The sequence below is a fragment of the Vicia villosa genome, linkage group LG1 (assembly GCF_029867415.1).
Source record: "Vicia villosa cultivar HV-30 ecotype Madison, WI linkage group LG1, Vvil1.0, whole genome shotgun sequence".
In the NCBI taxonomy this organism is placed as follows: domain Eukaryota; kingdom Viridiplantae; phylum Streptophyta; class Magnoliopsida; order Fabales; family Fabaceae; genus Vicia; species Vicia villosa.
The window spans coordinates 44,842,496-44,858,450 of record NC_081180.1 but is presented as its reverse complement, the minus strand read 5'-3'; the positions used below and the strand labels follow the sequence as shown (position 1 = coordinate 44,858,450).

Below are 15,955 nucleotides of genomic sequence, written 5' to 3'. Positions count from 1 at the left end.
ATCCCCCAATTTAGAATCAAGATTTAGGGTAAGTTTGTTTTGTCTTTTTTAAAAAATAATTTCTGTTACATAATTTTATATAAAAAAAATTTACATAGAAATTTTTCATAAAAATTTAATTTAATTTGAATAGTTATTTTTAAAATGTTATTTAAGATATTTTATTTTTTAGATAACAAAATTTTAAAAAATCACTTAAATACAAAACTAATTCAAATAAATTTTCATAAAAATTATTTTAAAAATATCACTTTTTAAAAATTTGTAATTTTAATTATATTTTGATCTTCAATAATATTTATTTATATTATATAATATCGAAAATAATATTTCAATATAGAAAAAATGAATATAAAAATTTAAACATTTTATAAAACAGTTTTATAAAATCTATTTTTAAAAATACAAACATCCCACTAATTACATTGAAAGGGTTAATAAATGTCCTTTTTAAAATATAGTGTACTAGTATGATAGTAATTCTCTCACATGATTGATCGATATAGGTTCAAACAATAAATATAGTAGGGTGACATTAATTGAGATATAAATATTACATAAGACCCTATATAGTAGCATACATATATGTACACATAACGTTGAGGACTCGTTTTCATAATATACTTACTTGTCAGTCACATATTATAAATTCTCTTATAAACATTTTTGGTTATCAAGAAAAGTAGTTATATCATTAAGTTTACAAAAATTATGTGTCATTTTTTTATATAATTATTCCAATAACTAGTGATATAATATGAAAGAGAAAATATATTTGTATTTTATAAGTATAGGTTTAATGAGGATATTGTTGGAAAAAAGTCATTAATGCCTGTAAAAATTAAAAAAAGTTCTTATAGAAAGAACTATATGTATAGAAAACCGGTTTTATATAATTAGGAACAAAAAGAGGACATGTTAAAAAAATATAAAATTATACTGCAAATAAAATAATTAAGATTTTGAATTAAAATCAAAATTGTAAATTGTGTATAAGAATTAGAAGAAAAAAGAGAAGGAATTTTGAAAAAGGAAAGTGGGAGAGATGATAACATCTCACCTTGTATTGAAGGCTTATTTCTCTGTGTAAAATTAAAATATTTATAACTATCAAAATTTAAACCTACCTAAGTTCGAAAATATGTTAATACTAAAATTTATTTATTTTTTTCTCACGTGGGATATTAAGACATATTTTAAGATTATAATTATTTTAATAATTTATAATATAATATGAAAGAGAAAAAAATTGTATTTTACAAGTACAAGTTTAATAAGGATATAGTTGGAAAGTGGGAGAGATGAAAATATCCCCACCTTGTGTGGAGGGCTTATTTCTCTCGATAAAACTAAAATATTCCTAAATAGAAAAGCTCAAAGAATTGTACCCTAAAAAAACCTCAAAGAAGAATATATTGGGGGTGGGGGATTTTAAAGGGTTAAGAATCTAAAAAGAAAGAATTTTGAGCATCTTCCTCTCCCTTCTTTTTTTAAAAGCTTTCTCTTAGACAAAGTGATACAATTTTCTTCCATATCTATTCCCTTCGCGCCTTACAAAACCTATGGTGGAACAAATTGGTCATTAAATTTATAAAATGATAATTAAGTTTTTTAAATTAAAGATTTTCAATCAATTTAATCATTTAAAAAAATTATCATCATTATTTTGATACAACAATTAGTATTTTAAAAACTAGTCTGAATCGACCGGTCGAATAGAGAATTGGAGGAATCACTAGTCTCTTTTGATTGCTAAATCGGGCATGTTATTGAGCCGGTGGAAAGCGACCAAAAATGATAAAATTGATGAATCATGCTTTAGACAAAATGACGTCGTTTTGATATTTTTTTACAGAAAATAAAATAAAAATATAAATAGACTTTGTTCAAAACTTATTTGGAACAACTTTCTCTCGTTTGTAAGTAGACCTTGTTAAAAATTTATTTGGATTTGTATTTTTACTATTTTGTTGTGTGTGATGATTCTGTTCATAATTTGAATTTAAAGAATAAACTTGTGAAATTTGTTGGGTGAGAATATGGAGCAAAGAAATGGTCTAGAGGGGAGGTGAATATACCCTTATTAAATATTTGACTGATTTCTCAAAAATAGAATATCTGATGTTTTTTAAAAATGCGCGGAAGTCTTAAAGCGAAAATAAACAAATTACACAATTCACAAATCTCACATAATGTTCAAAGGCAATGATTAATCGAGTGATTGTAGATTACGCAAGATATGTTCTATACAATGATTCAATTAATATCAGATTCTAAACGCACTAGTTTTCCGTAGTTTAATCACCAATAGCGCTCAACTAGGTACCAATTTTATTAAAACCTAACCTTACGTAATAAATTGCTACACTAAACTACACTAAGAATTGATAACCTAAGCATGTAATATCCTACAAAAATTAAAATGCAAGAGTGGGAGAGAAAGAGAAAGGGAGTACACCGAAATATATATAATGGTTCAATTCTATCGTCCTCGCGAGAGCCTACTATACTCTTCAATGGTTTCCATTGGAACTTGTTTTCTTCCTTTATATTTTGACAAATATTACAAGAGTTCATACAATCATTAATCCTCAATAATGCTGAGAAAAATAAATTTCCTATCTGGATCTTGACTTGTATATAACTTAATACCAAAGTCTTCTGCGAAATCTTTACTCAATTCTTGCTTCTTGAATCTTCTAGCTTTACTAATCTACTCATAGTTTTCGTGTGAGGCAATCACCCATTGATCCCACTGATTTCTTGAGCAGTGAACTGTCCGAAGATTGAGAAGAAATCTACCTTGTCTGTAGCCTTTCACACAGTCAATACCAAGGTTAGTTGGAGAGAAGAACCTCATTATTTTCACTGGAATTTGTCAATTCCAATGACAACAACCTCAATCTTGCAAGCTTTTTGAAAATCTTTACCAAACTTTCAAGAATGGTTAGTTTCAAGACACGTCTCCCTCAATAATTACAACTCTGCATAATCAGATCTAAAATCAAACTAGAGGTTGCAGACGAAAGAATTTATGTTTGCAAGAGTTTTTTAGTTTTAAAAAAATGTGAGGGTGTTGATTTCACGAAATCATAATGTAGATTATGAAATTACCTTTTTGATAAAGAGATGACAAAATGAATTTATATGTGCTTGAGATTTAGCATAAAAATTTATGGAAAAAGTTAGTTAGATTCGAGTCAAGAACATTACATATTTTGAGTCTAATGAGCAAGTATAGTGAAATAAGATCTCATAAAGAAATTGGTTCATTTTCATGTGATTCGAGTCACCTTATAAGCACGATTTGAGTAATGAAGGCTTATGATTCGAGCCACGTATAAAGTTTAATTCGAGTCAATTTGGAGAGAGCCAAACAAAAAAAGTGAAAAATAGTGTGATTCGAGTTAGGTATAAAGTGTGATTTGAATTAAATGAGGCAGAGATTGACCAAATTTATTTGATTTGAATCAAGTGCAACTTGTGGTTCGAGTCACACAGTTGCCTGATTCGAATCAAGTTAAAACTGTTATTCGAGTCATAGAGTTTGAAAAAAATTTGATTCCCCCTTTTCAATTTTATTCGAGTCAGAATATGTACATGATTCGAGTCATGCACACAAAATCTCAGTTTTTCATGATTTTCAAAATATTTTGAGATTTTCCTTTCAACCTAACTTGAATCAGCAACACATATGGTTCTTGTTCCATTAACTTAACCAATTAACTAAAAACATCATGATCAAACTCAAATACAACCAATTGAATTATGCATGTTAAAAATGAATAAGTTTAAAACTTGATTCAGAGATGTGTAATCATGAAGGAGACTCAATAAACAAACATAAATAAAATGAAAGCGATAAGACAAACAACAAAACTGTATTGAGGTTCTCCCCCTAAATGTATTAGGGACATGCAACTTCAAAATAATATTTTATTTGGATTTGTATCTTGTATTGTTATGTGTGATGACGTTTAAAATTTGAATTTAAGGAATAAACTTGTGAAATTATAATATTTTGAAATTTTTAAAGTGTCATAATAATTTTTAGAGACCGAGTAATCCAATTTGATCAATTTAATAAAAATATAATTTTGCTATATAGACCAATTTATGCATGTGAGTTATCTGATTTAATTTGGTTTTGTCATGCAGTTCGACAAGTGATCCAGTAATTTAACCAATAAAACTAATGACCGAATATCCTTACTAATTTAATGACTAGTCCGACTTTTAAAACATTGAGAAGAGAGATTATTCAAGACAATGGATATCTATTAAGTAATTTTGATATATACAATTTAAAGAGTTATTTTGATAAAAATTAGATTTATGATGTTCTTTAGTTTCACAAATTTATTTTATTTTATAAAATTTCAAATACTATATTTTAAACTCTTAAAATTTTCAATTATAAAAAATAAAATATTTGAGTTTATCACTTGAGAAATATTAAGGGTGTGTTTGACTCCGGAAGTAAGTTGTTAAGAGAGAAATATGTAAGAAAGAATGCGTAAAGAGAAAAATAAAATATTATATGCTTAATTTTTTTTAATTAAAGATTTTCATTGTCATTTAAAAAAATGTTTTTCTTTTTTAAATTTCTCTAATACCTTAAATCTATCATTTTTCTTCTTTCTTTACACACATTCTCTTACATACTTTTCCCTTCACGATTTCTTTCATAAACCAAACACACGAGTGTATGATTCTATAGTTATTGGGCAAATAAAAAAAATAAATAAATTTGTAAGGGAGACTTTCAAATCACCTCTAAAAAATGAATCATACGAAATTAGGTTTTAGCATTGAATATTAAACAAAAACACTCATATTCCAATTTTGAGAAATAAATCAATGGTTTATTAAATTAAAGAATGCTAAATAATTTTTTCTTTAGTACATCTCAACTAATAGGTGCATTAGCACTTGAAATTCTCTACTTATCCACATGCAATATAGGGCCTTCTAAGTGTTAGTTTTGTAAGTTATGGTGTCCAAGAAAATGGACCACTAGTTGGGACTTGGGAAGGAAGAAAAGGACTTGTCTTGATTGCATTACAATTGAATTGAAATAAAGTAAGAATTTTATTCAAAATTCTGCCCAGTAGATTGATTACCATGATTGAAAATGCAACACTCATTGAGTGGCCAGAACCAAATTGGTCCCAAAGCTTGTACTCCTCCATTCAAAGGGCTGATTTCGTGGACCCTAAATCTGCCATAGGTCCAGGCCCTTTGTTCTCTAGGAATGCAGTTGTCTTATCATTTTCATCATAATTCTTGAGAGTGAAAGAATGGAAAGAATGGATTAAAGTGACAATAAAAGCATGAAATGCTTCATTTGATCATACCCAAAGCTTGATCTCAATGGGCCAACACCACAACTTGCTTACATATTCCCAATGTTTTTGGTGGATAATTAATTGTTCAAACTTTATGCAACTTTATTTCTTTTTATCTTTCAGTTGCATATTTTCCTTATATTATGTTTGATGTTTCAGTTGCATCTCTTTTTTATATTATGTTTGATGAGTGTTTGTGTGGACATTTTTAAGTATTTTCGGAAAAATCACATCTCTGTGCGGTAAAACGCATTATGAGATATTTCATTGGCACATACGAAATAGGTTTATGGTACTTCAAAGGGGCGAATTGTGTCTCAGTTGGGTACTCTGACCCTGATTTTGTTGGGTGCAAATTAGATCGGAAAAGTATCAATGATATGTGTCACTAACCCAACAACTCGCTTGTCTCATGGCATGGCAAGAAATAAGAAGTATAGCGTTATCCACAGCCTGGGAAGAATATGTCGCTGCGAGTAGTTGTTGCTCGTAAATTATCTGGAGGAAACACCAACTAAATAATTACAGAGTTAATATTGGTGTTATTATGATAAGATATGGTAACACTAACGCCATAATTAGACTTGATAATCTTTTCATTGATCTTGTTACGCAAATTAGACTTGATAATCTTCATTGCTGTAAAAGCTCTTTCAACGGAAATTGTTGACACCAGCAATATCAAAGCCAACTCAATGAGCTTGTAGACCAATGGAAATACCAAATGTTTCTCAGTTTGAACCATCTTCATAGCCAAACTTTGAACATCTTCACAAGAAGTAAAGGAAGCATGCCTTTTCACTTGATGTACATAAATCTCAAGTTGCTCCCTTATTGTTCCACGGTCATCATCAGAAAAGTCTGCATGGTAAATATTAGCAAGACGAGCAAGCTTATCAACATCAAACTTGGAAAAGGAGTTCTTGGGGTTAAGACATGAAAAGCAATCTAGCACAACGTTATTTCCTTCACTAAACCGGTGATCCATCTCCACACATATTTTGTCAATAGCAACATAAAAAATCTCTGCACGGTAATGGTGAAGATTAGTGACTGTCCCCCTTCTCTTCTTGAACGACCCCGAACCGGTATTTCTTCATCCATATTTGGCACCGGAATACTTTGAGCAAAACAAAATTCTTGGACATCATTAAATAAATCATCCCAATCACTCCCTCTCTCTCTCTCTCAATGTAGCCAACCGAGCTTTAACATCATCAACTAATTCCATAGCAAGCACAATATTAAGATCTTTTGTTTGCAAGATTTTTGAAAGTTCATTTGTGATACCAAACAACTTTAACATAAACTTCAAAATGAAAGCAAATTTAAAGCTCTCCATTTTTTCTATCAAACCCGCTGCTTGAGATGGTCCACGTCCATCTTCATCAACAAACTAAGCACCTCTAACGGAGGACCACATCTAATCCAAACGAATCAAGGTTGTATAATATGGTCCAAGAACTTTCCTTCAGATATCTCACCACTCTCAATTCTATTCAAAATATCTTGGTGTTGTGCCTCCTTCAAAGCATCCTTTCTCTTACAAGATGCGCTTGTTGTGGTTACAATCAAGGAGATGTACTCAAAGAAATCATGAATAAATGAGCAACTACGTACTAGCAACGAACAGAACCACCAATTGTAAACGGTGAGCATAACATTGGACATAGAAAGCATAAGGGTTTTCATCTAGAATCTTTCTTTGTAAACCATTAAATCCACCTCTCATATTTGAAGCCCCATCATATCCTTGAAATAGATAACGTGCGATGATCGAGAATACCATAAAGAGCATCTTTTAGGGCCTCAAATGTAGTATATTTGACATGATGTAGAGCAATAAATCGTTCCACAACTTTCCCTTTGTCGTTCAAGAACCTAGAAATATAAATAAAAATTTAAATTTATTAATCTAAATTTGAATGAAATTAACAAGTTTAAGTTAATAATTGTAGTAGTTTCATAACAAACTCATTGTACTAACCTCAACATCACTGCCATTTGTTCTTTGACAGATATATCACGTGACTCATTAATAAGCACATAGAATTGTCTATCACCAAACTGTTCCATAATCACCTTGGTAAATTCATGTGCACAACACATTACAAGCTCCTTTTGAATGTCACCGGAAGTCATTGTACAATTTTTTGGAGCACGATCAAAAGCATCTCTCACTTTTTCATCATTAGATTTTATCCAATCCACCATCTATCTAAAGTTTCCCTTGTTTAGAGAAGTAAAACTTTCATCATGGTCACGAAAAGAAATTCCTTGTGCTATGAGATATCTAGTACAATCTAAAGAACAAGTCAAACGGATCTTATACAATTCTTCTAATTCCCTAGTTGCTCTAGCAAAGATACTTGTCACACTTTGTCTTTGATTATTATAATCGTCATAGTGCTTCATACATGAGTTGTGCTTACTATCATGACTACCAATATGATCTTTAAAGCCTTTAGATGCATGCTTCCAATCCTTATATACGTCTTTGTTGAAGACTTCATAACCAAAGTGTTCGGCCCTCCCGGACGGCTTAAAGAGAAAGCAATAGAAACAATAAGTTGCATCTTTCAACTCACTGTATTCAATCCATATATAATTCTTATACCATGCTTTAAAAAATGCTCTTGAATACTTTCCAAATTGAGTACGAGGAAATCTTGCTAAATCTGGTTGCGTTGGACCCTTCAATATATATGCCCTCCTCACTTGGTCTTGAATATTCAGAGCATACTCGTGAATTTGTTTCCTACATCTTGAATCACGCACAATCTCATTTGGATTAAACTCATTGGCCACATTAGGGGGTGTTTCTTCTACTTCGGCTTTCGGTTGCTTAACATTCACTTTCTCAATACTTGTTCTAGGAACCAAAAACCTCCTCGTCTCTGAAATTTAATGATTCAGAAAAAGAAACTATAAAACTAAATTGAAAGTAAAAATCGTATCTGATTGATTTGTTGAAATTAAATTAATTCATTGAACAAAATTGAAATTAAATAGAAGAAGAAATTGATTTATTGAATACAAAGCAAAACATAAATTAAATTTATCAAAATAGAGGCAAATTAAAGTATAAACAAAACATAAATTTAAAAACTTAACATTTTTATATTCTTTAAAACAACTCCAAAATATGATAGTACAGTACCTATATAAATTTGAACCCAAAATAATAATAATTTGAACCTTTTTATCAAAATATGACGGTACCTTTTTTAATAAGTTAAACTTATATTACATTACCTATATGCAGTACACAGTATTTGAAGTTTTATACCTATATATGAATCTAATTTGAACCTATCGTGAACCTATAATATATGTAATATAATAATAATAATGTATTGTTTCATGTTTCTTAATTGGCTTCCTGTATATAATAGCAAAGGAACCTCATATAATAAAGTGTATAATATTATAATAATATAGAACAATCCTATACAATATACCTTAACTCCAAAATTGAAGAAGAAAAATTAAGATAAGTTGTTACCTGCTTCCAGGCGCTATCTTGAAAGTGACAAAGAGGGGAGAGATGAAATACGAACCGTCAGAGATAAAGAGAGGAGGCAGCCGTTCTATAATACTGTACCACGATTAGTTTCTTTTTTAATTTCTGTTATAATTCATAAATAATTAGTTGGGTTGGGCCTGCCTAGAACATTGGGTATTTATCTATTTTAGTTTTCCCACCCTTATTTTTATTAATTTTGTCCCTGGTTTCGTCTAAAAATCGACTATTAAATTGGGAAAAATACAAAGAAAGTAGGGGTTGAGCCCGGGTGCGTGCCTGGACTCGCTGGGCTATAAAATCGCCCCTGCCTTGTCATTTTCCTCTACTTTGGGATGAGTTTTCTTTTCTCGAATGATCGGCTCTAGAACGAATTGCACGCCTCCTTTTCAACTGTTATATCATGCTCTACCTCTCATGCTTCCATTCTTCTTCATCAACGTCTTCCTCTTATTTTTCCTCTTTGATTTTCTTTTTTCTCTTATTTTCCTACATAGTCATTGGTTCTTCAATCTGTTCTTCAATAATTGGCTCATCCAACACTTGGTCTCCCAAGAATAAGAAAAATAAAGGTTTCACGCTCCTAAGGGGATCATAATCATCATCCCTAAAGTCCAAGAATTCATGCTCATTAGACTTCTATAAATACCTCAACCATGTGATTTAGAGGAGACATTAGATTCATCTAGAAATCACAGAGATACATAATTTCTTATAATCCTTGTGTGACATTGCTCTAATAACAACAAGTCTGAAACTCTCTGATGGCCCTGATTGTCACTTATTGTAATTTTTATAACTACCAAACTCAAACGTACCATGTTGTTCACCTTAAAAATATATTGCACTGGTGAATATAAGATTAAATAAAAAGTAAAAAAATAATAAATTAAAGGGATACCAATTGTATTAATTATTATGTACAGTACAAAAACCCTTGGATTGAAAATTAGAATGAGTTAATTAATTTGACTTTTTTAGTTTGTTAATTTAGGACAGTGGTAGTAGTGTTTTTTAATTTTCAAATTAAAACATGTTTGTTTTCTTCAAATGACTACGATACGTTATTAATTAATGTCATACTAAATTTAATAGTAACATAAAAAGTATTACAAAATTGGATACCAGTTTTTTTGTTTTTGTTTTCACCATTAGTATTCAGTTTACTGGACCGTCCAAATGATTTTAGCCCCTTCCAATTACATTTATGTGTTGTCTTTCATAGTTTAAAATTAGACTTCCAGCTTTTTATTATTTGATTTTTCAACTTTGAACATAATTTTTAAATAAAAAAATATAATATTAATTAATAGAAAAAATAAATAAAAAATTATGATAGCAAATTCTTAAAATTTTCAAATTGAGACATCAAGCACAATCGTATTTTTAAATTTAATAATTTCTTAAGAGAAATGCTTAATGGAAAGATAAAGAGCTTTACGGCAACTTAACGAAAGATTTGGCACTCATTCAGGTTTTTTTTTTTACAGCAATGTTATTTATACACTCAAGCATACGCTACACTGTAAGTACTGTTCATAAATACAGTGAACAATACCATAAACAGTGCGTGAATAGTGTTACAAACAGTGCCCATGAATAGTGTATAAACAGTGTAAGTCAAAGTTGGTTAATAACATGTAAAAAATTGGTTAATGAATTGATGAAGTTGGTTAATAAACACTTAAGTATTAAAAATAAATTTTAATAGTAAAATAAAGTTGGTTAATGAAATGTAATACGTTGGTTAATTAAGTTATGAAGTTGGTTAATGAACTCTGAGATGTTACAAATAATTTTTAGACGTAAAATAAAGTTGGTTAATGAAATGTAAAAGTTTGGTTAATAAAATAATGAAGTTGGTTAATAAAGATTAGATGTTAAAAATAACTTTTAGTAGTAAAATAAAATTGGTTAATGAAATGTAAAATATTGGTTAATTAAGTTATGAAGTTGGTTAATCACACAATTATATATCAATACCCATTAATCTAAAAAATAATAAAAAATAATAAAAAATTATATTTTATTAAAATTATATTTTATTATTATAATATTTCACTGTTCACCTTATAAATGAACAATGAAATACGGTGTAGTGTAAGAAATGGTGTAAGAATATACATTACTATATTTCACTATAATTGAATTTACATTACTATAACGATTAATATTTTACACTTTTAAGTTTCGACATTACTAACACTCTATTTTATTTTTTAACAAAGATGAAGTGATGCTTATTTTTAATGAAATCATGCAAGCCGTTCAAGAAAATAATGGTGGTGTCTTTTTTTTTTTGTATGGTTATGGTGGTACTGGAAAAACATTTATGTGGAATACCCTAAACCTTTACGGTCTAATCGCGATATTGTATTGAATGTCGCGTCAAGTGGTATAGCAAGCCTACTTCTACCAGGTGGTAGAACTGCACGTTCAAGATTCAAAATTCCTGTCCCATGCATTGAAAAATCTACTTGCAACATTGAGAAGAAAGATGACCTTGCCGGTTTGTTGAAATTAACTAAGTTGATTATTTGGGATGAGGCCCCAATGGCTAACAAGTGTTGTTTTGAGGCCCTTGACAAATGCTTGAAAGATATTATGGGTAATGCAGAAAAGCCTTGTGAGCAAATATTTGGAGGCAAAATTGTTGTATTTGGTGGTGATTTCAGACAAATTCTACTTGTTGTGCCTAGAGGTACCCGTTCTGATATTGTTCATTCTACAATAAATGCGTCATATATTTTGGGAACATTGCAAGGTTTTAACACTCACAAAAAACATGCGCTTGGTGTCGGGATCATATTCAAACAATGCTGCAGAGATTGAGAGTTTTTCTAAATGGATTTTAGATGTGGGAGATGGGAAAATTTCAAAACCAAATGATGGTTATGCTGAAATAACTATTCCACCAAAATTTCTATTAAAGGATTTTGTGGATCCAATTGAGAAAATTGTAACAAGTACTTATCCAAACCTACTTGAAAACTTCACAAATCCAGAATTCCTCCAAAGTCGAGCAATCCTAGCTTCAACTATAGAGATCGTCGATGAAATTAATGATTACATTACAAATCTTCTTCCAGGTTACTATACTTTATACATTATTTACTTATAAAAATTTTCATTTACTACTAATATTTATTAAAGATAAATTCTTTTCATAGGTGATGAGAAGGAGTTTCTAAGTAGTGATACTATTGACAGATCAGAAGCAAATGAGAATGAGGCTTTTGAGCATTTGACTCAAGAATTTTTAAGCTGTTTGAAAACGTCTGGTTTGCCTAATCATTGCTTAAAACTGAAGATTGACACAACCATTATGTTGATAAGGAATTTGGATCAATTAGAAGGACTTTGCAATGGTACAAGATTGACGGTAACAAGGCTAGCAAATCATGTGATTGAGGCTAAGATTATTTCAGGTACACATGTAGGAAACACTATTTACATACCTAGAATGTCTTTGTCTCCTTCGCAATCCCCTTGGCCATTCAAACTTATTAGAAGACAATTCCCCATCATTGTTTCATTTGAAATGACAATGAATAAATCTCAAGGTCAATCATTAGACTATGTGGGTTTATATTTGCCAAAAGACGTCTTCAGCCATGAACAACTTTATGTTGCAATGTCAAGAGTCAAAAGCAAAGGAGGCTTGAAAATTTTAATTCATGATAAAGACAAATTGCCATTGCAAGTAACAACAAATGTGGTTTTCAAATAGGTTTTCCACAATGTTGTATAGGTATTATCATTCCCCATTATATCGTTTTTACTTTTTTTACTTTCATATATAGTACTCATTTTTAATATGGACTTGCATGATTTTTATTATACAAGGGAAGAAAGGTCCTACATTTAAAGGTGACTACCTAAGATGATGTTTCACTTCAAAATTGCTAACTATATTCCTAAGGTATATGCTCATGTCCAATAATTTAATTTCTAATTTTCATCTGAGACTTTCTTTAAACATATTAACACTCTATGCAACTTTGTAGATATTAAATATATTCTTATTATTGTTTTTCTATACTTTTCATAAGACAAGGTGAATTTCGGACTATATTTTTTGTGAACTAATTTTGAAGACAATTATTTGTCATTTCAGTTCTATTTTCCTTTTGGTAATTTTATATATAACCATGTAAAACAAATCAACGGTATATTGGTCTCAACTCTATTTCTATTTTATACAATATGCTACATTATGAATTTTTAAGACTTTTGTTTACGTTTGTACAATATGATACACATTAAGATATAAATTTACCCGTGCGGACGCACGGGTCTTCTACTAGTTTTATTAAAAATTATATTTTATTATTATAATATTTCACTGTTCACCATATAGATGAACAATGAAATACGGTGTAGTGTAAGAAATGGTGTAAAAATATCATTTCTCTTTTTTTATGGTCTCAATGTCCTATTTCTCATTTAAATTGGGGTTTTCCATCATCGATAATCTTCTTGTTTGCGACCGCTTTATCTCCCCTATCTCTCATGGCAGTATTGTTGCTGACGTTGTCAAAATACCTACCAAAGTTAAATTCTTTATGAAATTTATTTCTAGAAAAAATAAAAAATAAAAAATATATGATGACAAATTCCTAAATTTATCAAATTGAGACATCAACCACTGTCATATTTTTAAATTTAATAATACTTTAAAAGAAATGCTTAATGTAAAGAAAAAGAGTTTTACGACAACTTCTCGAAAGATGTGGCACCCATGCGTGTAATTTTTTATGGTCTCAATCTCCTATTTCTCATTCAAATTGGTGTTTTTCATTATCTATAATCTTCTTATTCACGACCATTTTCCCTCTCACGTCTCTCAAGGCAGTATTGTTGTTGACAGCGTCAAAACACATACCTAAGTTAAACTTTTTCTGAAACTTATATGGTTTGGAATTGGGAGAATCCGTATTTTCCTTTATGTTTACTGGATTGCGAATACCTCCAACATCGTTGTCATTTTCTTAATCAGAAGCTGCAAATTTTAAATTATAAAGCTTCAGACTTCAATTCAGAAATCGAACATGTTTTACTCAACAACTCATCTATAGAATAGCAATTTCAAACTACAAATACTGATTTTAAAGGAGCAACATCTAAACTAGTTCCTTCAAAAAATATAAAAAGAGAGGAATCAGTGAAGGTTGTAGTGTTGGAGTAAGCTCTGATAGGCAATCAGTATTGGTTGTATATAATTTTGTATCATGATTTTGATATGTATTGTTATTAGATCTCACTAGCGATCCATGTGTGTATATATATATATATATATATATATATATATATATATATATATATATATATATATATATATATATATATATATATATATTGACACTACAATTTATTTCAATAGAAGATCGAAAGTTGAAATTGGAAGAGGTGTATATATTACCCACATAGGAAAGAGTTCTTTGTACCAGAGCTGTCAATATGGGCTACCCGGCCCTAAATGGGCCGGTCCTGGCAGGCTCTGGGCTTTTTAGGCTGGGCTAAAAAGATCATGTGTAATATGGACTCGAGATTTACTACCCGAGCCCGGCCCTAGATGGGCTTCGGGCTACCCAACCCTAAATGGATTTTTTTATTAAAAAAATTAAAATAAAACTCTATAATGTTTATTATAAATAAAATTAAAAATTATGTTATTTTAAACATAATACATTTTTAAGGAATATATTATCTCTTATAAATACTATATTGTGTTTCTAAATACAATATATATCTAAATTGTATAAAATAATACTTGAATATTTATTATAAGAGAAAAACTAATATAATACGATGAAAAAATGTTGATTATATTAATGTATAATATTTAAAAGAGAAAGATTGAATGAAATAGAGATAAAATTTAGTGAAGGGAGAAAAATCGGTATGCTATTTTGGAGTAAGATAATATAAATATTAATATATTTTTTAAAATTTATAATTAGGCGGGCCTAATGGGCTATCCACGGCCTATATGGACTAGTCCTAATGGGTAGCAGGCTTTTCAGGGCTGGGTTAAAAAGGCCCTGAAAAATATGGGCTCTAATTTTAAGGTCCAAACCCTATGATTTTTCGGGCTTAGCGGGTCGGCCCATATGGGCTAGCCCATTTTGACAGCTCTACCTTATACCCTAATAAAGTATCATGCTTAGATGATGTTTGATGCACAAAATAGACAAATAGATGTTAAGGTAATATCAGATTGACTCTAGGACTAGTGGGAGATTGTTGGAGTAAGCCCTAATAGCCAATCAGTATTGACTATATGATTTTGTATCATGACCTTGATATGTATTGTTTGTTAATATATATATATATATATATATATATATATATATATATATTATGCATTGTATTTATTATGTTACTTATATGTGACATAATAAAGTCCTTAGAATAATTAGTCTGTTTAATGATATATTAAGCGAGATTTAATTGTGAGACCTCATTAAACATAAGGACATTATACTAAATCAAGTAGTGGAGTTGAGTTCTACGATCTTGATAAGCTTATATATAACAAATGTAGGATGAATAAAAAAAGATTTGAACCTTGTGTATATCAATGACATTAATGTTTAGTCCAAATAAGTGAGAGATGCATTTTCAAAGTCTATGAAAATAGATTGTTCAATTCATTTGGTTTTATATTATTTGATAAATGCATATCTTAATTTTGAAAGATATATATATATATATATATATATATATATATATATATATATATATATATATATATATATATATATATATATATATATATATATATATATATATATATATATATCTGTGTGTGTGTGTGTGTGTGTGCGCGCGCGTGTGTGTGTGTTATGGATAACGGAAAACACCCAGATCAACTCGTCTAATCCGAACCGTCATCGAAAAAATCGAATATGTGTTAAAACCAATAAGAATTGCAATGATAATGAAAAGCAATTGAGACAATGTATTTCAGCAACCAACATAATACATTTGAATATGATTAGACTAATAATGCATTTCCAATGAAATATAGAGTAACAAAAACTAAAAGACAAATTGTCAAACACTTGGGGTGCAATCATTG

General features: G+C 29.6%; 2 protein-coding genes across 2 annotated transcripts; one reads left to right on the top strand and one right to left on the bottom strand.

Moving 5' to 3' along the window:
* Positions 1–7,562: 7,562 nt before the first annotated feature.
* Positions 7,563–11,357, bottom strand: LOC131624266 (uncharacterized). Its single transcript, XM_058895240.1, has 2 exons — positions 11,222–11,357; positions 7,563–8,245 (listed from the first exon to the last, which is right to left on the bottom strand). Exons 1-2 carry the CDS (start codon positions 11,355–11,357, stop codon positions 7,563–7,565), a joined length of 819 nt encoding a protein of 272 aa, XP_058751223.1.
* A 67-nt stretch (positions 11,358–11,424) lies between these two features.
* On the top strand, positions 11,425–12,601 carry LOC131624180 (uncharacterized). Its single transcript, XM_058895166.1, has 3 exons — positions 11,425–11,635; positions 11,727–11,960; positions 12,042–12,601. The coding sequence occupies exons 1-3, from the start codon at positions 11,425–11,427 to the stop codon at positions 12,599–12,601; spliced, it is 1,005 nt and encodes a 334-aa protein (XP_058751149.1).
* The last annotated feature ends 3,354 nt before the right edge of the window (positions 12,602–15,955 follow it).

What these genes read in the sequence shown, in the direction of transcription:
- LOC131624266 (XM_058895240.1), bottom strand. Translation starts at nt 11,357, where the DNA reads ATGTTGCAAGTAGATTTTTCAATGCATGGGACAGGAATTTTGAATCTT. An exon ending in ATCGCGATTAGACCGTAAAG is followed by an intron (nt 8,246 to 11,221) that starts GTTTAGGGTATT and finishes ATTAAATTTCAG; the next exon opens with AGACGAGGAGGTTTTTGGTT.
- LOC131624180 (XM_058895166.1), top strand. Translation starts at nt 11,425, where the DNA reads ATGGCTAACAAGTGTTGTTTTGAGGCCCTTGACAAATGCTTGAAAGAT. An exon ending in TATTTTGGGAACATTGCAAG is followed by an intron (nt 11,636 to 11,726) that starts GTTTTAACACTC and finishes AATGGATTTTAG; the next exon opens with ATGTGGGAGATGGGAAAATT. An exon ending in CATTACAAATCTTCTTCCAG is followed by an intron (nt 11,961 to 12,041) that starts GTTACTATACTT and finishes TTCTTTTCATAG; the next exon opens with GTGATGAGAAGGAGTTTCTA.